This window comes from Natator depressus, chromosome 3 (assembly GCF_965152275.1).
Source record: "Natator depressus isolate rNatDep1 chromosome 3, rNatDep2.hap1, whole genome shotgun sequence".
NCBI lineage: Eukaryota > Metazoa > Chordata > Testudines > Cheloniidae > Natator > Natator depressus.
In genome coordinates, this window is record NC_134236.1 from 33,941,897 (window position 1) to 33,963,803 (window position 21,907).

Sequence of the window (21,907 nt, forward strand, 5' to 3'; positions counted from 1 at the left end):
TAAAGCCAGATAATTTTTCATTGTACTGTAGCTTGCTAAAATTATAATGAACAGTAGAGATACTTCAGTAGTCTGTTGGCAGACTTAGACAACACTACATCGATTCATATATGGTTAGTTTTTGAAGGGTTATCAGGTTATCTTCTCAGGCAAAAGAGCTAGAATATTATTTTTAAAGAAAATCTTTTGATTCGGCGAAAGTTGATGATCATTGCCTATAAAAGTTTCCTGCTTGTCCTTGGGGAGTAAACAAGTGGATTTTTTCCCCAAGCTCTGCTTGGAGAAATTGTATGACTTGTAGACCAAGTTTTAAATCTAAATTTAAAAATGACTGTATTTTTTGGTTAAATATTTAAACCCCAGGCCATGCAAATAGGCCAAAGTTCTCAGTGGGTCTGCCAGCACACTAAACAAAATGACTATGTACTTATAAGCTAACTCTCTAGTGGTGAGACCTTCCATTCTTTCTTGACCATAAATCTGAAACCCCTTGATCCTGCCTAAGCACAACATAGTCAGGCACTGAACTGATCACCAGAGCCAGTCTCTTATACTAGTGGTTCCAGTACTGTAGACTGTGAAGCATTTTCTTCTGGTCCTTTGTGCTGGCTCTAACTTCTACTGCCTTCTGTACATGCAAAGAAAGAGCTTGGAGACCTGTAAAACAAAGAGTAGCTTCTGCTACTAGAGGCTCTTGTGACAGGGAGAAGAAAAAGGAGCTGCTCCTCAGGCCTGGAGCTACTTTTGTGATTGGATGTATGAACCATCAACATGAGAGGAATTCCAACAGAAACAGTCCAGTTGGCTGGACACCATACCAATCCAAAAATATCTACAACTGGAAATCTACCACATGTATACAATGGCAACTGACATGATGGAACTCTGTATTGCAAGCCTTCATGTCTCTTCCCTGGCTCCCAATTCATGAACTACTTGCAAGCCCAGCAGATAGTTCCCCACTAGTGCCCTTCTTTGAACTTGAGAGTGGATGGGGAAAAAAAACACATAGGGTGGGACAGGAAGTCGAACCCATATCTTGGATCTGCTTGTACAGTCACCAAGGTGTCTGACCAAATTAGGATGGCCTGAAGGCTTTGTTGCATTGGCCAGCACAGTTCCCATCATTGCCCTGTGCACTACATCTTGGGTGGTACTCAGTCCTCATAGAGATGAATCATCCAATCAGATTGCCTTGCATGCTCGTCTCTCTGTAGGCTTCCTTTCTTCCCCCATTAATGTTACATAGTGTGTGAGAATTCCCCATTTGTCCCTGCCCTATTGCTTCCAGCAAGCCAGTCCTGGGTGAAGGGATGGACTGAATTGTTCATTAGTTCTTGGCTGACTACATGTTCACAATTTATTTTTCATAGCTATCTAAAAACTCAGTACAAAGACCTCTGATCTTGCAAGTGAAGAAGATTTGGGCCTTTTCTATATTTGGATTGTAAAACCTATCTGAGAAAGCCTAGCAATCTGCAAGAAATGGTGTTGATTTTTCCATAGGTAGTACATTTCCCTCTGAGTCATGACTGAAGCAATGCCCTAGTATGGTGTTAGGAATTGCTGTGTTGTTGGAAATGCCATCTTTTGGATTAACCAGTTTATTTGAGCATAAGCTTTCGTGAGCTACAGCTCACTTCATCGGATGCATACTGTGGAAAGTATAGAAGATCTTTTTATACACACAATGCATGAAAAAATGGGTGTTTACCACTACAAAAGGTTTTCTCTCCCCCCACCCCACTCTCCTGTTGGTAATAGCTTATCTAAAGTGATCACTCTCCTTACAATGTGTATGATAATCAAGGTGGGCCATTTCCAGCACAAATCCAGGGTTTAAGAAGAACATCTCGGGGGGGGGGGGAAACAAGGGGAAATAGGTTATCTTGCATAATGACTTAGCCACTCCCAGTCTCTATTCAAGCCTAAGTTAATTGTATCCAATTTGCAAATGAATTCCAATTCAACAGTCTCTTGCTGGAGTCTGGTTTTGAAGTTTTTTTTGTTGTAATATCGCAACTTTCATGTCTGTAATCGCGTGACCAGAGAGATTGAAGTGTTCTCCGACTGGTTTATGAATGTTATAATTCTTGACATCTGATTTGTGTCCATTTATTCTTTTACATAGAGACTGTCCAGTTTGACCAATGTACATGGCAGAGGGGCATTGCTGGCACATGATGGCATATATCACATTGGTGGATGTGCAGGTGAACAAGCCTCTGATAGTGTGGCTGATGTTATTAGGCCCTGTGATGATGTCCCCTGAATAGATATGTGGGCAGAGTTGGCAACGGGCTTTGTTGCAAGGATAGGTTCCTGGGTTAGTGGTTCTGTTGTGTGGTATGTGGTTGCTGGTGAGTATTTGCTTCAGGTTGGGGGGCTGTCTGTAGGCAAGGACTGGCCTGTCTCCCAAGATTTGAGAGAGTGTTGGGTCATCCTTCAGGATAGGTTGTAGATCCTTAATAATGCATTGGAGGGGTTTTAGTTGGGGGCTGAAGGTGACGGCTAGTGGCATTCTGTTATTTCCTTTGTTAGGCCTGTCCTGTAGTAGGTGACTTCTGGGAACTCTTCTGGCTCTATCAATCTGTTTCTTCACTTCCGCAGGTGGGTATTGTAGTTGTGCTGGAAATGGCCCACCTTGATTATCATACACATTGTAAGGAGAGTGATCACTTTAGATAAGCTATTACCAACAGGAGAGTGGGGTGGGGGAAGAGAAAACCTTTTGTAGTGGTAAACACCCATTTTTTCATGCATTGTGTGTATAAAAAGATCTTCTATACTTTCCACAGTATGCATCCGATGAAGTGAGCTGTAGCTCACGAAAGCGTATGCTCAAATAAATTGGTTAGTCTCTAAGGTGCCACAAGTACTCCTTTTCTTTTTGCGAATACAGACTAACACAGCTGTTACTCTGAAACCTATCTTTTGGATGATACTTAAAGCAGGTCCTGACTATTTTGAGTAGTTAAAGATCCTCCTGGCACCTTACAGAGGTGTTATCCCCTATTTTCTAGCCAAATTCTGGTGTAAGGAATTACATTCCTTGAAGTTTTAGTTGGATGTGGTAGTGTCCTCTGCCTTTCCTGAACTGTGATATAATTTTGCTGTTACTTTAAATAGTGATTATCCCATATGGTCTACAAAATGGATGCTGCTGGATGAAAAGTGCTATGTAAATCAAAAATGTTGTTGTTTTTGTTTTGTAGGATAGCAAAACTGCTTTATATTGGGCTGTTGAAAAAGGAAATGCTACAATGGTGAGGGATATCTTGCAATGCAATCCTGATACTGAAATGTGTACAAAGGTAAGTGACTGGGATTGTAACCACAGATATGGTGTGTTCTTTTTTTGTCTTCCTCCTGAATGGATTTGAGACCGTACCAGCAAATTCCAATTTCACTGGCAAGACAGACAGTTCACTCTTACAATACTGGTTAATTTCAGCTTTATATTTCTGTGCTATATAATCAGTGCTCCGTACCCTCTGCAGCCATGCCTTTTGCTGGTAGAAACCAATCTGTGCTCAGTAAGAGCCATTCAGGGAACTGAGAGACTCTTGTTGGTGATGCTGGTGTTGCTGAGGTAAAGTGAATGCCAGTTAATCTGGTGAGGGAGAAGGAGAGACTGTGCTAATAAGTAATAAACTTGAGCTCTGACAGTGAGTGATTGCATGTACAGGAATTGAAAAGAGAGAATACTATACATAGCAACGATTTAACTTTTTCCCCAAATGCATTGGTAGCCATATTATGGGAATTCCGCCCCCCACCCGCCCTTTAGACTGTTATGAAAGCAACTGGCTTTGGACTGTGTAATAAAGTGGCTGTAGAAAGGCATTTACATTGCTTATGATGAATGCCTTTGATCAGTTTACTCTGTTCTTGAATAGTAAGTGCATTTTTAAGGGAAAAGTTGGGAAGCACTATTTTTTTATGTTGTGATGCTTCTAGAATGATAAAAGTGTCCTCTCTTAAAAGTAAAGAATTTAGTTTTTTAAAACATTCCCAATTATGGTTGCTCAAAAGGAATGATTTTGTATGTAGGTTTTTATATTTGTTTTTATAAGTTTTCTTCTATTTTTTACTTTTAGGATGGAGAAACACCTCTTATAAAAGCAACCAAGATGAGAAATATTGATATAGTAGAGCTTCTGCTGGATAAAGGAGCTAAGGTTTCTGCTATTGACAAGGTAAAGAATATTTGGTAACTGATTTATAGCATGTCTAGTCATGTTAGTTTTGTACACAAGTTTGGTAGTGAATCGTGAGTGTTTTTTGAAGCCAGATAGAGCCCTGTCTTTTGGGAGCAATCCATGGACTTCTCCGTCCTATACCCTATATTTTATTTTAGTTCTTACACTGTAGCCATCATCATGGTATCTTAAGCAACATGTGTTCTACCAATGGTTGGACTGCTGGTGTGCTGAGGCTACAGCCTATGATGCTGACCAGTAAGTTCTCATTGTTTTCTTGTAGTACTCAGTCTGTCTGTATCCGTCTGTTGCCTCTTGTCTTATACTTGGACTGTAAGCTCTTTGTGGCAGGGGATTCTTGGTTTTCTCTTTGTACAGTGCCTAGCACAATGAGGTCCTGGTCTATGATTGGGCTCCTAGGCACTGTAGTAATAGCCCTCTCCCCCTGCAAACAGGTTTCTGTGTAGAGTCCATTCAAAATTAAAGGACCTGCTGATAGATACCACATTGTTCAGCAGTTCAGAGTTTTTCAGTGTTAATGGCCCTTGAGTGTTCTGTGTCAGCTTCTTTTACATAGTCTAAGGCAGAGTCTGTCCACTTGGTGTCAAGTCTGTGCTACAAAATGGATGCTCTGATCTACAGTGAAGGTTACAGTCATAAATAGGGTTGCTGCAAGGGCTCCCCACCGTTCACTCTATCTCCCCTCCCTCTGTCACTCGCTGTCTGCCCCCCCCTCATTTTCACTGGGCTGAGGCAGGGGTTTGGGGTGCAGGGGGGATGAGGGCTCTGGCTGGGGGTGCGGGCTCTGGGGTGGGGCTGCAGATGAGGAGTTTGAGGTACAGGAGGGGGCTCCACGCTGGGAGGTGGTGGGGCTGAGGGGTTCGGAGCGTGGGAGGGGGTTCTGAGCTGGGGCAGGGGGTTGGGGTGCAGGAGGGAGGTTGGGGTGCGAGCTCCGGGAGTGAGTTTGGGTATGGGAGCGGGCTCTGGGCTGAGGCAGGGGGTTGAAGTATGGGAGGGGCTATGGGCTCTGGGCTAGGTGTGTGGGCTCCGGGGTAGGCCAGAAATGAGGGGTTGGAGTGTGGGAGCGGGCTCCTGGCTGGTGCGAGGCAGGAGGGGTGTGAGGACTCCAGCTGGGGGTGTGGACTCTGATGTGGGGCCAGGGATGAGAGGTTTGCGGTGCAGGAGGGGGCTCTGGACTGGGGCTGAGGGGTTTGGAGTGCAGGAGGGGGTTCTGAGCTGGGGCAGGGGAGGGGATGTACAGGAGGGGATCAGGGGTGCAGGCTCCGGGTGGCAGTTACCTCAGGCGGCTCCCGGAAGTGGTGGCATGTCCCTCTAGGCCGCTCCTAGACAGAGGCACAGCCAGGCAGTTCTGTGCGCTGCTCCCATCTGCAGGTGCCATCCCAGCCAATGGGAGCTGCAGGGCCAGTGCTCAGGGCAGGGGCAGCATGTAGAGCCCCTTGGCTGCGCCATGCCTGCGCCATGCCTAGGAGCCACAGGACATGTCGTTGCTTCCGGGAGCTGTTCGGAGCCCCGCTGCACTGCCAGCTGGACTTTTAGCGGCCCAGTTAGAGGTGCTGATTAGAACCGCCAGGGTCCCTTTGACCAGTCGCAAACCAGATGCCTGTCAACCCTAGTCATAAATGGAATTCACAAGACAAAATGCAGTTCATAAGCTGACATACACATTTCCTCAAGCAGTCACATTATGTGTAAGTTGAGCTGATTATGCTTGATAAAAACACTAGAAAATAAAACCTTTATAGGTTCTGTCCATTAACATTCATACTTTCAAAGTGTTAATTTGTATTGTCTTCAGTGATATACAATACCAGAAGAAGTTAAATTTTACATTCATGCATAAGAAGGAATTTCACAAATACAATAAAACTTTCAAAAACAAGCAAGTTCCAATTGAGTAATTCTGCCAGGAGTACAAGTCTGGGCAAGCAATTCCAAAGAATCATAACACAACTTAACCCGAGGACCAATAGTGATGAGGTGGACAAAATAATGTGGCCAAATCTGTCTTCTTTCTCTCTGTTTAGATCAGTGTTATTGTTTGGCACTCATATTTGGTTTTGATTGATACTCTAATAATAATTAAATAAGTGAGTCAAAGTACTAACATGATGTACTCTACTGCCCATAATAACCCCATAACCTTTTCTGTTTATTTCTTCTTGCAATTTTCTTCTTCCTTCCACTCCTGTCTTCATCTTTCTCCTTGTGTTGTCCATTTACATTGCAAGCTTCTTGGGGAGAGAGGCTTGTTTTATTTTACATCTGTAAAGCACTGAACACATTTTTGTGAGGTAAATAATAACAGAATTAATGTGGTATTGATTTGTTGTTTTGGGAAACTTTAAGACTCTGAAAATGCTTTCCTAGTTAAAGCTGTCAGTGTAACACAGTTTTATACAGCAGAAAATAGCATAACCGGGTTTTAACTGTCTGATGTTACTAGTTTCACAGTGGTAGCTGTGTTAGTCTGTATCAGCAAAAACAACAAGGCGTCCTTGTGGCACCTTAGAGGCAGGACTCCTCATTGGTTTTTTTGATGTTACTAGAAGATTGATGTTAATAGCAACTTTTGGTTTCACGGGCCTTAAAATATGGAGAGAGACTACTTAAGATAGCTGCATTTTTTAAAATGTATTTTTACTATTATCCTTCTCCCTTGCCTACATGTTGTTAACTTTTTGGTGAATTTCTTCAATGTTACATTAGGGAGCATGTACCAGGGAGGGGTTTATGTCATTAAGATTCCTTTTAAAATATGTTTTGTTTCAGTGAACTATACACCGTAATATTTTGGAATATGTACTACATTCAAAATCTCACTTTTCAAAATAAACACCCATGGCTTTTACTAGAGTTTTTCACTTGATGTAATTACAGAAAGGAGATACTCCACTTCATATCGCCATTCGTGGAAGAAGCCGTAAACTTGCAGAACTGCTTTTAAGAAATCCAAAAGATGGCAGACTGCTTTATAGACCCAACAAAGCAGGAGAGACACCTTATAACATTGACTGTAGTCACCAGAAAAGTATTTTAACTCAGATATTTGGTGCCAGTAAGTGTAAACATTATTTGTCTTTTCCTTAAGTATTGATATCTGCTTTTGAAAGGAATGGAGCTCCTACTAGGATTTAAAGGACTAAATAACTAGCAAAAAGAAAAGGAGTACTTGTGGCACCTTAGAGACTAACCAGTGTATTTGAGCATAAGCTTTCGTGGGCTACAGCTCAGTACATTAGAAGAATCTTCTAAGGCCATGTTTCTGCTTATCCCGTTGTATGATGAAAATTGAGTGTAGTTTAGAAATGTGCAAATTTAATATGGGGAAAGGTGGTGATCTGTAAAGAAAATTAGAGCTTCACAGGAATATAGTAGGAAAAGCCATTATTTCAGAGCTCTAATACGGTTAGAATTAACCTTTTGTCATTTGTTTCTGAACAGGAAACTAATGTGAGATGTGAAAAGAAAAGGAGTACTTGTGGCACCTTAGAGACTAACCAGTTTATTTCAGTATAAGCATAATTTATTTGAGATGTGTCGACAATGACTCCCTTGCATTTGGTTTTGGCTATGTTTAGTCCTTGTTTTTGAGAGGAATTAATTTGCTTTAACTTGCTGTGACTGTGGGATATTGTTTGAGTCCTTGCATACTAAATGTTAATAGTTTTAACAACTGTACAGTTCCTATGAGCTGCATCCTATATTCTTACTATACTGTGTATACACTTACGGTTGAAATCCAGTTGAGCAAGAATATATAAACAAAAACAATGATTTTTTTGTTCTTCCATTGAATTACTTATTATACAAGTAAATTTGTCATGATTTCAAGTAATTGTATGAAATATATAATATGAAAAAACAATGTATATTTACATTGCAGGACATTTATCTCCTACTGAAACTGATGGAGACATGCTGGGTTATGATCTCTATAGCAGTGCCTTGGCTGATATTCTCAGTGAGCCAACCATGCAGCCACCTATCTGTGTAGGGCTGTATGCCCAATGGGGAAGTGGGAAATCTTTTTTGCTCAAAAAACTGGAAGGTAACATTTGATTTTTAGCTTTTTTGTATGGTTAGATACATAGTCTATAAAATATCACATAGGTGTTTCTACACTGCGGTAGACCATCTAGTCCAATATCCTTTCTCTGGTTCGATAATATATAACTCTTCTCTGAAACTTCCCCCCCCCCTTCATATTGCACCCATCAATCAGGGAAAATATAAAACATGAGGATTGATAACCTTTAATTTAGCTAGTGCTGCCATAAATTTGTACATTTTATACAATATCTAACTAGTTTTTAAATCTTGCTAACCTATTAGTCTGCAAGGCTTCCTGCGGCAGTGAATTCCCCCCATATGGTAATTCTGTTGCTTTGAAAGTATTTCATTTTGTTAGTTTGGAATTTTACTTTCAATTTTAAGTTAGTTTATCTTTGTATTATAGGAAAGGGTGAATACTGATGGCTATTTCTTTGAGATATTATTTGCTCTTTTTACATGCATCACCCATCTTGCTAGTTTACCTTTCAAAATTAAATTCTGGTATTTTAATTCTCTTATGTAAGTGTTCTTTGATTCTAGTAATTTGCGTTGCTATTTTCTGGACATTTTTGTTTCAGAGGTTAACTTTTTGAGAGCACATAATCATGCTGACTGCAATATTTGAAGAGAAAATCACCATTAACTCATTTAATACCATTTAAACATTTTCCATGTATTCTCTATCCTCTTTGTAATGCATATAAACTCTTATTTACTGCTGCTCATTGAGATTTCCAGGTTGACCCTGTAAATATTTGAGATGTTCCATCTAATTCATAAGTTAAAGTATCACCTTACTTCTGAGATGTATTATAATGATCTCTTCAATTTAATTCATCATCCTGGTGCCCAGTCACTCAAACTTACTCATATCTGCTTACAATTTTTATGGTTTGAATAACTTAAATAATTATTACTTGAGTGAATATATCCATTCACTCATCCACCTTATCATTCCCATCATAAATAAAAGTAATGTACGTTATTGGTGCTAATATCTACCCTAAGTTAACTTTTCTATTTGGAGAACTTTTGTTTATTCTCAATCTTTGTTAGCTGTTCCTCAGTCATTTTTTAATTTATGCCACAATTTTTTTACCTCTCACTCCATGGATACTAAATATGTGTTGCAGGAATTCTCATTTGTATGAACTTAAACTGAAAACCAGAAATAAATACATAATATAATGGCTTTTATACTATGGTGGTTATTATCAAGGTTCTAACACAATTGGTTTGCAGGAATTTATTTTTTGTCATAAAAATATACAACTAAGGTTGACTTTTCTGTATGCTTTTTCTGTTCTAGATGAAATGAAAACTTTTGCAGGACAGCAAATTGAACCGCTGTTCCAGTTCTCTTGGCTTATTGTATTCCTTACGGTCTTGCTGTGTGGAGGACTGGGTTTATTGCTTGCTTTCACAGTGGACACAATGCTCGGAATAGCTGTGGCACTGAGCTTATTAGCAGTTCTATACATATTCTTTAGTAAGTTTGTTTTCACTTCATATAAAACATACTGGTTCCATCTATTTTTAGAGTTCAGTATTTATTCATAAGCAAATGCTGTGCTTCTGAAAAAAGTCAAGTCATTTTGCAAAAAATGCAAAGAAAACTGAGATTGTTTGTTTTCATTGTGTTTAATAATAAACATTGGAGAATAAACTTAGTAAGAACAGCAAAACAATGCATTTGACTTCATTAATATGAGTTAGAACAATAGCTGTTAAGTAAAAATTCATTGATTCAACTCCCATATCTTAATTTTATGTCACTTCAGTTCTGGAACTGAATATTTTTAACAGAAGTTCTTAATATTCAGGCAATAGCAAGGTTTTAAAAGTGTAGGGCTCAGTTTTAAAAATGAACACATAATACTTCAAATGATTGAAAGGGTGTGATTAAAATTGCAGAAGTATTTAAAAGCAGTTGGAAAAAATATATTAAGATGGAGTTAAGATATATATCAAATTAACGATAAAATATTATATAAAATGTAATTGTCACCAAAACTGGCATTGCAAATCCAGGAAATTCAGAGATAAATTAAACTGAAAAGATGCCCATATGTGGTAAAGTGCAGAAACGCTCAGTTTAAGTCCCCAGAATACCTGTAACTCTGCTTCATAGTGATGTCATGATGGGGGCAGGGAGGATTAAAAATAATTATTTTTTAAAATTGGCTTTAAATTAATTTGATAACAGACATTAATATGCCGTAAACGTAATTGTATGATTATTGCTTGCTATCACTATAGGACTGAATTAAGGTTGCATCTGTGGAACAGCACAAAGCAGCTGGAGTATACTGGTGAATCTTACTCTTAATTTGCTAGCATGAAGCCACAGAACTGCTAAGAGCAGTAATAGTTGGGGCCAGTCTAGTGATATCTGGCAGCTAAGTAATCTATGAATGAGAACTCGTGACATACATTCACTTTCACTCTACTAACTCATATCAATTAATTGAATTACAGCATGCACATTAACTGGAGAGGAAAGATGGTGATTGGTTGAGTTACTGCAGATGTCATAATTACCCCATATAAGTTACCTGAGCTACTGGCCTGGACCTGTTTTAGTCTATAACTCTAACAGATACAACTGTTAGCAGCATAACTTTATTGCAATCTGATTTTTTCAAACATAGACAATACACAAGATTTCAATGATTTTTAACTAGTTTAAAGAGAGTGTTTTAGTAACTGTCCATTATTAAGAAAAAGAATGGTTTGATGCTCAATTTCTTCAGGGACCCATTTTTGGTTTGTTTTAACTTAAATTAGAGTATTTACTTAACTATGGAGTCATGACTAGCATTTCCATAATAAAATATGAGAAGCAGTTTCTCATTGGCTTTCTTTCCAAGCTCTGAGTTTGACACTCTGTGTATGTACAGATCCCTTTGCATACCTGACAGTGTTCTCAAAGCCACCTTTGTTTTCTTGCTTTAAAATCCCATCTCAGTCATGAGAGTTACATTGCAGCTGCTATTCTTGTGATCAAACAAGACTGGATAGGGCCAACTTTAGAACCCAGAAATGCAGGTTTTCATTTGGTCAAGGGACCACTGTTGCGTGTAACAAGGCCATTATACTTCTGTGGCTTCAGCTAACTGCTTCCACAACACTTAGTTCAGGCCACTAGTGTGGAACTGGCTGTGAATAGAGGCTAATTCTTTCTTTTTCATGACAATTCCAAGAACTACAACAAAGCCACTTGGCTTCATTTGTTCTGCAAGTATTAAGGTCCTATCTGTTCAAACTTTCATGACTTTTTTATATTGAGATGTTAAGAAAGTATTTTATTACAGCTGTGATTTACTTTGGTGGCCGAAGAGAAGGAGAAAGCTGGAACTGGGCCTGGGTATTAAGTACAAGGTTGGCAAGACATATTGGGTACTTGGAGCTGCTTCTCAAACTGATGTTTGTGAACCCACCAGAATTACCAGAGCAAACCACTAAAGCTTTACCTGTCAGGTTAGAGATATTTCATATGTACTTTTCTCTCTCTTTCCTACGTAATTCAGCTTCACATTGGTAACAATCTATAAACTGTACAGTGAAGTAGGAATCTAACAGGATTAAGTATGTGTAGTTTACTCTCCTTCAAATAACTCTTTATGCTCTAGTAAGAAAAAGAGAGTAATTATAGATCGAGATAGTTTGAAGAAAATAATATTGGTTACCAAGATAACCATGCAAGATTTGTTCATATTAAAAATCACTTGAAATATGCAACAGATGCATATTTTATGATATTTTAAGTACTGTATATATGTTTTTAATGATCATCACATTCAAATGAATAGTATTTGTATTTCTAGAATGATACCAAATATTAACCCTAACTTTTATGATTGCTGGTAGAGTCCCGTATGCTGTACTGAGGAGCTAATAAAATTACTTTATGCTACATCTCAATTTGTACACCGCAATTTAACTAGCCATAAAATTTAGGTTAAAATTGTAGTGTTATAGTTTAGAGTTATGATTTAGTTTCATTCTTCCTTTTCCTCATGTAGGTTAGTAAATCTCAACATAAAATAGCTGCCCTATCACTAGTGCATGTATAGATAAGTCTAGTAAAATTTCAAGTAGTCACAGCATGACCATGTACTTCTTAAAATTATGTATATACTTTTCAATATATTACATCAGAAAGGCTGATATGGATCCTTTGTTGTTCATTAGTTATGCATTTTTCTATCTTTGATTACTAGTGCAGTCTGATGCTGTACATATATCAATTAGAATTTTACTTTCATGCCTTTTAATTCACCATGAAACTGCTGACATACCGGTATTGTATTGTCTTGTTTTTGTATTTTTTATCCTGGGTACATATGAGAGAATCCTGCACAATGTTGTTGATGGATTAGTCTTTGTTTTTTGTGGATTGTGATAATTAAAATTTTGTCTTTTATATTTGCACTCTGAGAGACTGCAAGACAAGTATTTCAATAAATCAAATGCTAAAATAAGACAGGGATGGAGGCAAAGGAAAGGTTGAAAATGGGGGAGAAGGAGGCAGGGAAAAGAGACTAAATTGCTACAAGAGCAGTGGTATACCTTAAAGAAATTCTTATTGAAATGTTCATTCTGCTGCATTTGAAAGGGTACCCTTCAGTTGTAGGGGAAAAGGAAGGTTTTATTTTCACTAGCCAAAAAGGATTCTACATACAAGATACATCTTCTTTTTGTGTCACTTCAGATTTCTGTTTACTGACTACAATAGACTGTCCAGTGTAGGTGGTGAAACTTCAATGGCTGAGATGATTGCTACCCTCTCTGATGCATGTGAAAGGGAGTTTGGTTTCTTAGCAACAAGACTTTTTCGAGTATTCAAGACAGAGGATACACAAGGTATTTATTACTCAAATGACTTTTCTGATTTTTCCATTTGACTGCAGTTGTAAAGTGTTCTGTTTTTTCACATCAGTACATTGTTTATGTTTAAACTGTAAGTTTTTGATATGTAGAAGATAGACTACTGCTGTAATTGTACCCTTTCCATTCACCTTGGAAAAATAAGATGAGAAACCATGGTTTTTTATGTAGAAAGATTATAGAAAAACAATTAGCTGAAAGCAAAAGGTATTCTTGAGCATAGTTGAGAATTTTTCATGAATATAGAGCTCATTAGAGGTTGCAATTATTTTCCTTGCCATTTAAATCACCTCCTTTTTGACACGTGCAAAGCAAAGAGCATTGGAGAGATGGGTTAACGGCAACCAGTGTTGCTCAGCAAATAGGCTTCTGCATTCTATCTCAGTTGTAGATTTTTCAGGATGTGTGACTTTATTTGTGGGAATAATGAATTGACAAAACTGAGCTTAGAAGACCCAAAAGCACATATTGTAGAATCATAGGACTGGAAGGGACCTTGAGAGATCATCTAGTCCAGTCCCCTGCACTCATTGCAGGATTAAGTATTATCTAGACCATCCCTGACAGGTGTTTGTCTAACATGCTCTTAAAAATCTCCAATGATGAAGGTTCCACAACCGTCCTAGGCAATTTATTCCAATGCTTAACCACCATGACAGTTAGGAAGTTTTTCCTACCTAAACCTCCCTTGCTGCAATTTAAGCCCATTGCTTCTTGTCCTATCCTCAGAGGTTAAGAAGAACAATTTTTCTCCCTCTTCCTTGTAACAACCTTTAATGTACTTGAAAACTGGTATCATATCCTCTCTGTCTTCTCTTTTCCAGACTAAACAAACCCAAGTTTTTCAATCTTCCCTCATAGGTCATGTTTTCTAGACCTTTAATCATTATTGTTGCTCTTCTCTGGACTTTCTCCAGTTAGTCCACATCTTTCCTGAAATGTGGCACCCAGAACTAGACACAATAATCCAGCTGAGGCCTAATCAGCATGCAGTAGAGCAGAAGAATTACTACTTACCTTGCTTACGACACTCCTGCTAATACATCTGTAACCATGCCTGAGTGCGTCACAACTGAGGATGCCAAATTCAGGACGAACTGCTGAGAAATAGGGAAAACACAACCCAAAACTGGTGCTTATTCTTTTATAAGATATACCAAACCAGCCACAAAAGTAAACTCCTGTTTCGCCATGCTGGATAACAAGAAAACATAAAGGCAGGCATTCCAGTTCTTATATCATCACTAGAAACACTGGATTCAGAGATGAGTGGTTCTTTACAACCAGTCTCATCAAATAATAGGTTCTTCTGATCCCAAAGGACCAGCCGCACACCCAGGTCAGTATATAACTTAGATCTTACCCAAAAATCACGCTGATGCCAGTCCTTTAGTATCTAAAATCTAAAGGTTTATTCATAAAAAGAAAGAAAGGTGAGAGTTAAAATTGGTTAAAGGAATCAATTACATACAGTAATGGCAAAGTTCTTGGTTCAGGCTTGTAGCAGTGTTGGAATAAACTGCTGGCTTAAGTCAAGTCTCTGGAGTACATCCACAGCTTGGATGGGTCATTCAGTCCATTGTTCAGAGCTTCCGTTTGTAGCAAAGTTCCTCCAGAGGTAAGAAGCAGGATTGAAGACAAAGTGAAAGTGTTTCCAGAGCCTTTTATAGATTTTGCCACGTGGAGGGCATCCCGTTGTGGAAAATTACAGCAACAAGATGGAGTTTGGAGTCACATGGGTAAGTCACATGTTCATGCTCAATTTCCCTCAGTCACTGCAGGAAGCCATTACCTACATTCCAGACAGCATGTTTACATGACAGTCCATTCAGTGAAGATGGGCGTCTCCCATGGTCCATATTCAACCAAGTGTTTTCTTGATGAGCCACTTAATTCAGATAGTCCCTCCAAGATGTGCTGGGCGTTAGCCCAGGAGCAAACATTTGAAATCCAAGTATAGAGCCAATACTTATAACTTCAAATACAAAAATGATACATGCATACAGATAGGATAATCATAACCTTTTCATAGACACCTTACTTGATGATCGTTGTACAAGATTTGCTGCAAATATATAACAGTGGTTGCAACAATGATCTGTATGGTCATAGTTTAATCAGATAACGTCACAACATCTCAGAATGACGATAGCTTTTTTTGGAACAGTGTTGACTCATATTTAGCTTGTGATCCACTATGACCTCCAGATCCCTTTCCACGGTACTCCTTCTTAGGCAGTCATTTCCCATTTTGTATGTGTGTGACTGATTGTTCCTTCCTAAATGGAGTACTTCACATTTGTCCTTATTGAATTTCATCTTATTCACTTCAGACCATTTCTCCAGTTTGTCCAGATCATTTTAATTTTAATCCTATCCTCCAAAGCACATGCAACCCCTCACAGCTTGGTATTGTCCGCAAACTTATTTTTAGAAGAGTGCTCTCTATGCCATTATCTAAATCATTGATGAAGATATTGAACAGAACCAGATCCAGAACTGATCCCTGCGGGACCCCACTCGTTATGCCCTTCCAACTCTATCACTGTGACCAACTCTGTGACAGAAGTAGGGCAGAATCTTCTGGCTGACCACAAATGGAAAAGGGTGGACTCTTCTCACCCATAGATATTTGTACTTCCAGTAGCAGTGAGGAGTTCAAAAGCATTCCAAGGCTGCTGACTGACTTGACAGTCAGAGGGAAGACATTCTCAACAGAATGGGATGTTGTAGGGAAGATGAGTTCTTCAAAGCACTTCTCAATTCACTCAAATATTTCCTCCATCTTGCCTGAGTTTAGCTGCACCTGCTGCTTTTGGCCAGGCACTGAGGAAGCTGGTATGTGATGCTGTTTCGTTGATGATAGAGATGATGTGGTGGGTGTAATCTGTGTACGGCCGGCACTCCAGCCATGCTGTTTATTCCACTTTACACAGTGGCTTCATATAGGTAGTGAATGTGATGGGCAGAGGATTGAGCCTTGAGAAACACCACAGGTGAGGGCTCTGGAGATTGAAGGAATAATTGCTCATTGTTACCCACTGGGTTTGGTTTGAGAGAAAGGAGAAGGAATTTCATTTCATCCCTGCAAGCTCTCAGGCATCAAACAGGAGTATGCAATTAGTGTTAAATGCAGTCAGGAGAATCAACAGGAGTGCAAATATTACATCATTTGTCCACGGGCAAAAGAATAATCCATCAACAAAAACAGTTATTTTTTCTGTTCCATGCCCCTCCCCTTACTGACAGGGATCTAGGATACTAGCACTTGTCAAATGAAGTTGGAGACATTTTTGCTGGCTTCTTGATCATCTTAGTCAGAAGTGGAAAGTTTCCTACTTCACAGGAGGAATCATCTGTTAGTAGAAGGTCCTAGATGTTCTTCACTCTTTTTCACTAGGTAGTAGGGCATGGATAAAAAAAATCAGATTGTGGCTTAGATGGTCACTTCATACTTCTGAGACTTCTTTTAGTATTAGTAGTTGAATATCTGTCAGTTTTGAACTTAAAACCAGGTAGTTAGCAATCTAATTTGTTTGTACACATGAAAATTTTGCAAACTGATCCCACAAAAGGGAAGGGAGGGTTTGGAAAATTTAATCCAATAATATTTAGGTATATATTCTGTGACAAAGCTCTGTCCTTGCCTCCATGGGTCCCGCGTTTCCTGGTGGATTTCGCTAGCCTCAGAGGCTCACTGTGACCCTCCACGTAACCCTTCTTTCTCTAGAGACAAGGGTCACAGTCTACTGAGCCATTTTCATCATAAGCCGGCAAGGGAGGTGAGGAGAAGTTATCCTTCCTTGCACAGTCTCTGTTGTCTCCCAGTCTCGGTGACTAATCAGGGGGCAAAGGGGGGGGGGGAAGCCCGGGCCCACCCTCTACTCCGGGCTCCAGCCCAGGGACCCTAATAGTATCAGCTATGGTAGCTGACCTTTTAGAAACATGTCATGTACAATTCCCTGGGCTACTTCCCCCACAGCAGCCCTCACTTCCTCAAGCTCCACTTCACCCTTCCCTCAAGGCCTCCTTCCTTGTGCCTGATATGGTGTGTACTACTCAGCCTCTCCAACAGCGCAACTTCCTTCCACAGTTCCTGACATGCACCCCCACCTGACTGACTGGGAGGCTTTTAACTAGTTTCAGCCAGCCCCTGATTGGCTTCAGGTGTCCCAATCAACCTAGCATTCTCCTTGCCTTCTGGAAAGTTCTTAATTGGCCCCAGGTGTCTTAATTGACCTGGAGCAGCTTCCATTTCACTTAACCTGGTACCAGGGATTTGTTTAGCCTGGAGCTAATATATCTATCTCCCACTACTTTTCTATAGCCATCTGGCCTTGACCTGTCACAATTCACATTCACTCACCCTGCAGGCTTTGAGCAAACAGTTGCCAGTGCTTAATAAATAATCATAATGAATAATAAACTGCTGAGATTAAATCTTAATGAAAACCAAAATAGTTTTTTCAGCCCTCCTCCTCCTATGAAAATAAAAAAAGTGAAAGGAAGGGAGTTTGTGCATGGATAGTGTAAATCAGATGACAGAAATAGACTTCAGAACAAGAAATTTTTATAAATCTATGCCCTTATCCTGCAGCGATCCTATTTCTCCTCTGCCATAGAGGCAGTGTTGTCAGACTTTGCAGAACTCATGAACACAGACTGCCTCTGCTTCACACATGAGCCCAGGACTTCTCACTGTGAGAAGCTATCAGCCTGTTTCACAGCGAAGACTACCCGCATACAGGATGGGTCTCTTCGACAAGAGAAACTGCAAACTGAAGACTGGATTGGTACCCCAACATCCTCTTTGCAAGAATTTGGCCAAACTTAGCCCACCATTTTTAGACTGTTATAATCCTATACAGAGTTTATAAACTTGAGCATTTTTATATTAAATTGGATAGAAAATTTAGAGATGCATGCAACATCCAATGACTATTTTATGTTTTATAGGTAAAAAGAAATGGAAGAAAACCTGCTGTCTTCCATCCTTTGTTATCTTTCTCTTCATACTTGGTTGCGTTATTGCTGGGATCACACTGCTGGTCATTTTTAATGTAGATCCAAAGAACATGACTGTGAATGCTATTCTGATATCGGTTGCATGTGTTGTTGGTTTGGCCTTTATCTTGAACTGTCGTACATGGTGGCAAGTGTTGGACTCAGTCTTAAATTCCCAGAGAAAACGTCTTCATAATGCTGCTTCCAAGCTTCACAAACTGAAAAGTGAAGGGTTCATGAAGGTAAGGATCGATATTATGAATCATTCATTAACACAAAGAAGTATAATAATCCTCTTACTATAGAATGTCATCCATCTGATCAAACCAAACCTCTCAAACATTAGAACAAGTTTTCAAATAAATGAAAATTGCTGTCATCTGAAAATTATATTCAGTACATATGATCTGTCTATTCAACCAAGGATTACTTGATTGGCTAAACACATTTTCAGTTTACAATTTTACTTTGTTGTAGAAAGACACAATACTCTAGACAATAAATTATCTAAATGACCTTGTAAAGGGGTCCCACTCACCACAGGGTGCTCCTTATTGTGGTTGGGTCTGGGAATTAGATCTCGTGTCTTCTGGCACGCCCTTCATTGGTTGTTTGCACCGTGGCCCCTCTTCCTCTTGGGCCTCAGGGTGCTCTGTCTTTTGTGAGTTGACACTCCAGTCATATCACCGTATAGTGTCCTCCTCTCAAGGGTAGCAAAGTCCCGCCAGACAAGCTGTCTGGATGCTGCCTCAAAAGGTCTTCCATTTCATGTCTCCAGTGCTGTGCCACTTTCCCAGTGGCTGATAGGGGAACGTGGGTCCATCCACTACTCCAGGTTCCAGTTCAGGAACCCTATGACTAGCAATTCAGGTCTGCTCAGACTTGCACCCTGTTGCTGTTTCCCTGGGCCATTTCCTACTCTACCTCTCCATCTCCTTGGCTTTCTCTGGGTTTACCACTGGACATTCCTCTGCTCCCTGTGGCTGCTTCACCCGTCTCAACCTCTTGCCAGACTCCCCCTTCAGGGCAGGACCCCAGGGCTTATTCTCCTCCTGGGTCTCCTTTTTGTTTCTGGACAACTTTCTTTCTCTCTAGGGAGTGACTGCAGACCTCCTCCTGGCAGCCCCCTCCTGCTCTCACTTCCTGGCTTTATACTCCTATCCTGGCTCCTCCCCCAGCTGTGCTTCTTCTGCCACTAGGCCCTGTCAATCCGTTGTTCCCCTCCAGGTGCAACATGTGATGTTAGTTGGCCACTCCTGGCCCACATTAGCCTGCTCAGGGCATGTGTGAGTTGGGCACCCCATCATAGGACCTGCAGTAATGTGATAAAAGCAATTGCTTCAAGTACTGTTAAGATTCAATATAATCATAGAAACTTTACCACAAAGTTAATAAAGAATAAATTACTTTGAGCATTGTCAGTCATTTGCCATCCATAGTATCTTTGGTTAAGAAAAGAATGCAGCCAATGATAGAGTGACTTAATTTTTAAGAGCCAGTTAAACACTTGGTAGCAAAAGTGATAGCATTTACTGGTGTTGCTACTGTTTATGGAGAAGCCCGGTGGGGACTCCATAGTTATGGTTGCATTCTAAAATGTGATTAAAATGGGGCTTAAATTCCTGTTTGGCCACTTTTTTCAAAGAGGAAAATCAGTGTTAAATTTCTCAGAGGGTTATATTTTTATACCCTTTGAATTTTTATATAGTTTTTGTTTAGTTTTTCTTAAATTTTTAAGAAGTCTTTGAAATTAGGCGCTGGCTAAAATTTGTTCATGACTGTCTCTTTTCCTTGATCAAAACTTACGTGCTCTGTACCTAAACTTGTTTGCTTGGGGCTGGGTTCTCATGAAATCTTGTCTGTCCGATTTAAGTTAGGAGCTACACAGTTCCATCATGTTTATCTTACAGTGGAGAATGTTCCATGCACAGCTATTTATGAAGAAAATCATTTCCATCAGGAACTGCACTTGCATCCTTTTGTCCCGCAGTCCACTCCCACTTAAACTTAAAAAAAAACACTAAAAAATTTACTTATAATATTTATTGTGAAGCGTTTAAGGTTTCTACACAAAGCTACAAAAGACATTCAAACAGGAAGGCAGATAGCGTAAATTTTATGCAAAGAGTTTTCTTCTATTTCACTGGAAAAATTAGAAGAAGCTACAGATGTTTTGAACTCTTTTGACTCACTCTTGAAATGCTGAGTTACTGTAAATGTGTATTAATTTATCACTGTTAAATGAAGCTAGTATTATATTAACTTATGACAGTCTGTGACCAGACCAAAACTACAGAAACTAAAAATATTCATCCTTTCAGAACAGCCCTCTTAAACTCTCTTTAAGGAAGAAAAAAATCCCGTTTCAAATAAATAACTGTGTTTTCATGGTTATTTAACTGATTTCTTTTTTAATTCCATTGTATTTATCTTTTCCCCTTTCAGTAATTAAAGTTTTAGTTAATAATATTAAAATATTGTTGGGATGGATAGATAATTTTTAAAAGGAATGACATTTTAAAAAAAAGGTTCTTTTTTTAACTTTTTTAGGTTCTGAAGTGTGAAGTGGAACTGATGGCCAAAATGGCAAAAACTATTGATAGCTTCACTCAGAATCAGACAAGACTTGTCGTAATTATAGATGGATTGGATGCTTGTGAACAAGACAAAGTTCTACAGATGCTTGACACAGTGAGTTGTTATTTTGCAGAGATGATTTTTGCCTACCTCCTAGGGAACAGATCCTCAGCTTGTGTAAATTGTCCTAGCTCCAATAGAACCTGTAACTGTTTACACCAGTGAAGGATCTGCTCCCAGAAGTGTTGAGAATAACTCTTTAATGAATAAGTGCTTTGAGATCTAAGGCGCTATGAATTAGTGTCATCTTGAGCTTAGTTTTTTTGGTTGAAGAGTTTTTTCAAACTTCTCAACTAAAATTTATATAAATTAAAAGGATATTTTAGCTGACAAATTTTCAGGAGTTACAAATTTGGTATTAATTTGTAGTGGTATATCAAGCATATTATTTTCATGGTACTATTTAATATAATTACTTCTGACAGTAAATGTAGTAGAAAAAATATGTTGTGTTCCATATAGTTTGTCTATTGAACTCATCAAAACAAAATAAATATAAAAATTTAACTATAAGAATGTTTAATGGCACATAGTAAAAAACCAATTTACAATCTACCTTTTTTTCTGATTGCAGGTACGAGTCCTGTTTTCAAAAGGCCCATTTATTGCCATTTTTGCAAGTGACCCACATATTATTATAAAGGCAATTAACCAGAACCTCAATAGTGTGTTACGTGATTCGAACATAAATGGACATGATTACATGAGAAATATTGTCCATTTGCCTGTCTTTCTTAACAGTCGTGGGCTCAGTAGTGCAAAAAAGCTGATGGTAGCTTCAACTACCAATGGAGATATTCCATATACAGATACTTCAGGTAAATTTATAATGCAAGGAGACTATAACAAGGTTATAAAATAAGTAATCTTGAAACCATTAATCTTTAGCTTTTTAATAACATCTTGTGCAAATATTTGGTAACTTTAGACATTTTACAGTTGGAATAAGCAGATGAAATGGAAGAGTGAAATGTATTTTAATGGGGAAAATGTCATTCTTTAGGAATACATGAAGAAGTTGACAGAAGAGTTTCTCAGAATAGCCTTGGAGAGATGACCAAACTTGGCAGCAAAACTGCTCTTAATAGACGGGTGAGAAA

General features: G+C 39.1%; 1 protein-coding gene across 6 annotated transcripts in view; it reads left to right on the top strand.

The window, feature by feature from the left end:
- Positions 1-21,907, top strand: part of KIDINS220 (kinase D interacting substrate 220) — a 171,681-nt gene that overhangs the window by 39,051 nt on the left and 110,723 nt on the right. For all 6 annotated transcript variants that reach the window (XM_074947688.1, XM_074947690.1, XM_074947691.1 and 3 more), the window contains exons 10-20: positions 3,216-3,314; positions 4,101-4,199; positions 7,101-7,278; positions 8,107-8,271; positions 9,586-9,765; positions 11,591-11,756; positions 12,991-13,142; positions 18,123-18,412; positions 20,721-20,861; positions 21,382-21,625; positions 21,811-21,899. In XM_074947688.1, coding sequence (XP_074803789.1) covers positions 3,216-3,314; positions 4,101-4,199; positions 7,101-7,278; positions 8,107-8,271; positions 9,586-9,765; positions 11,591-11,756; positions 12,991-13,142; positions 18,123-18,412; positions 20,721-20,861; positions 21,382-21,625; positions 21,811-21,899 — 1,803 coding nt within the window. The remainder of the gene's footprint in view (positions 1-3,215; positions 3,315-4,100; positions 4,200-7,100; positions 7,279-8,106; positions 8,272-9,585; positions 9,766-11,590; positions 11,757-12,990; positions 13,143-18,122; positions 18,413-20,720; positions 20,862-21,381; positions 21,626-21,810; positions 21,900-21,907) is intronic.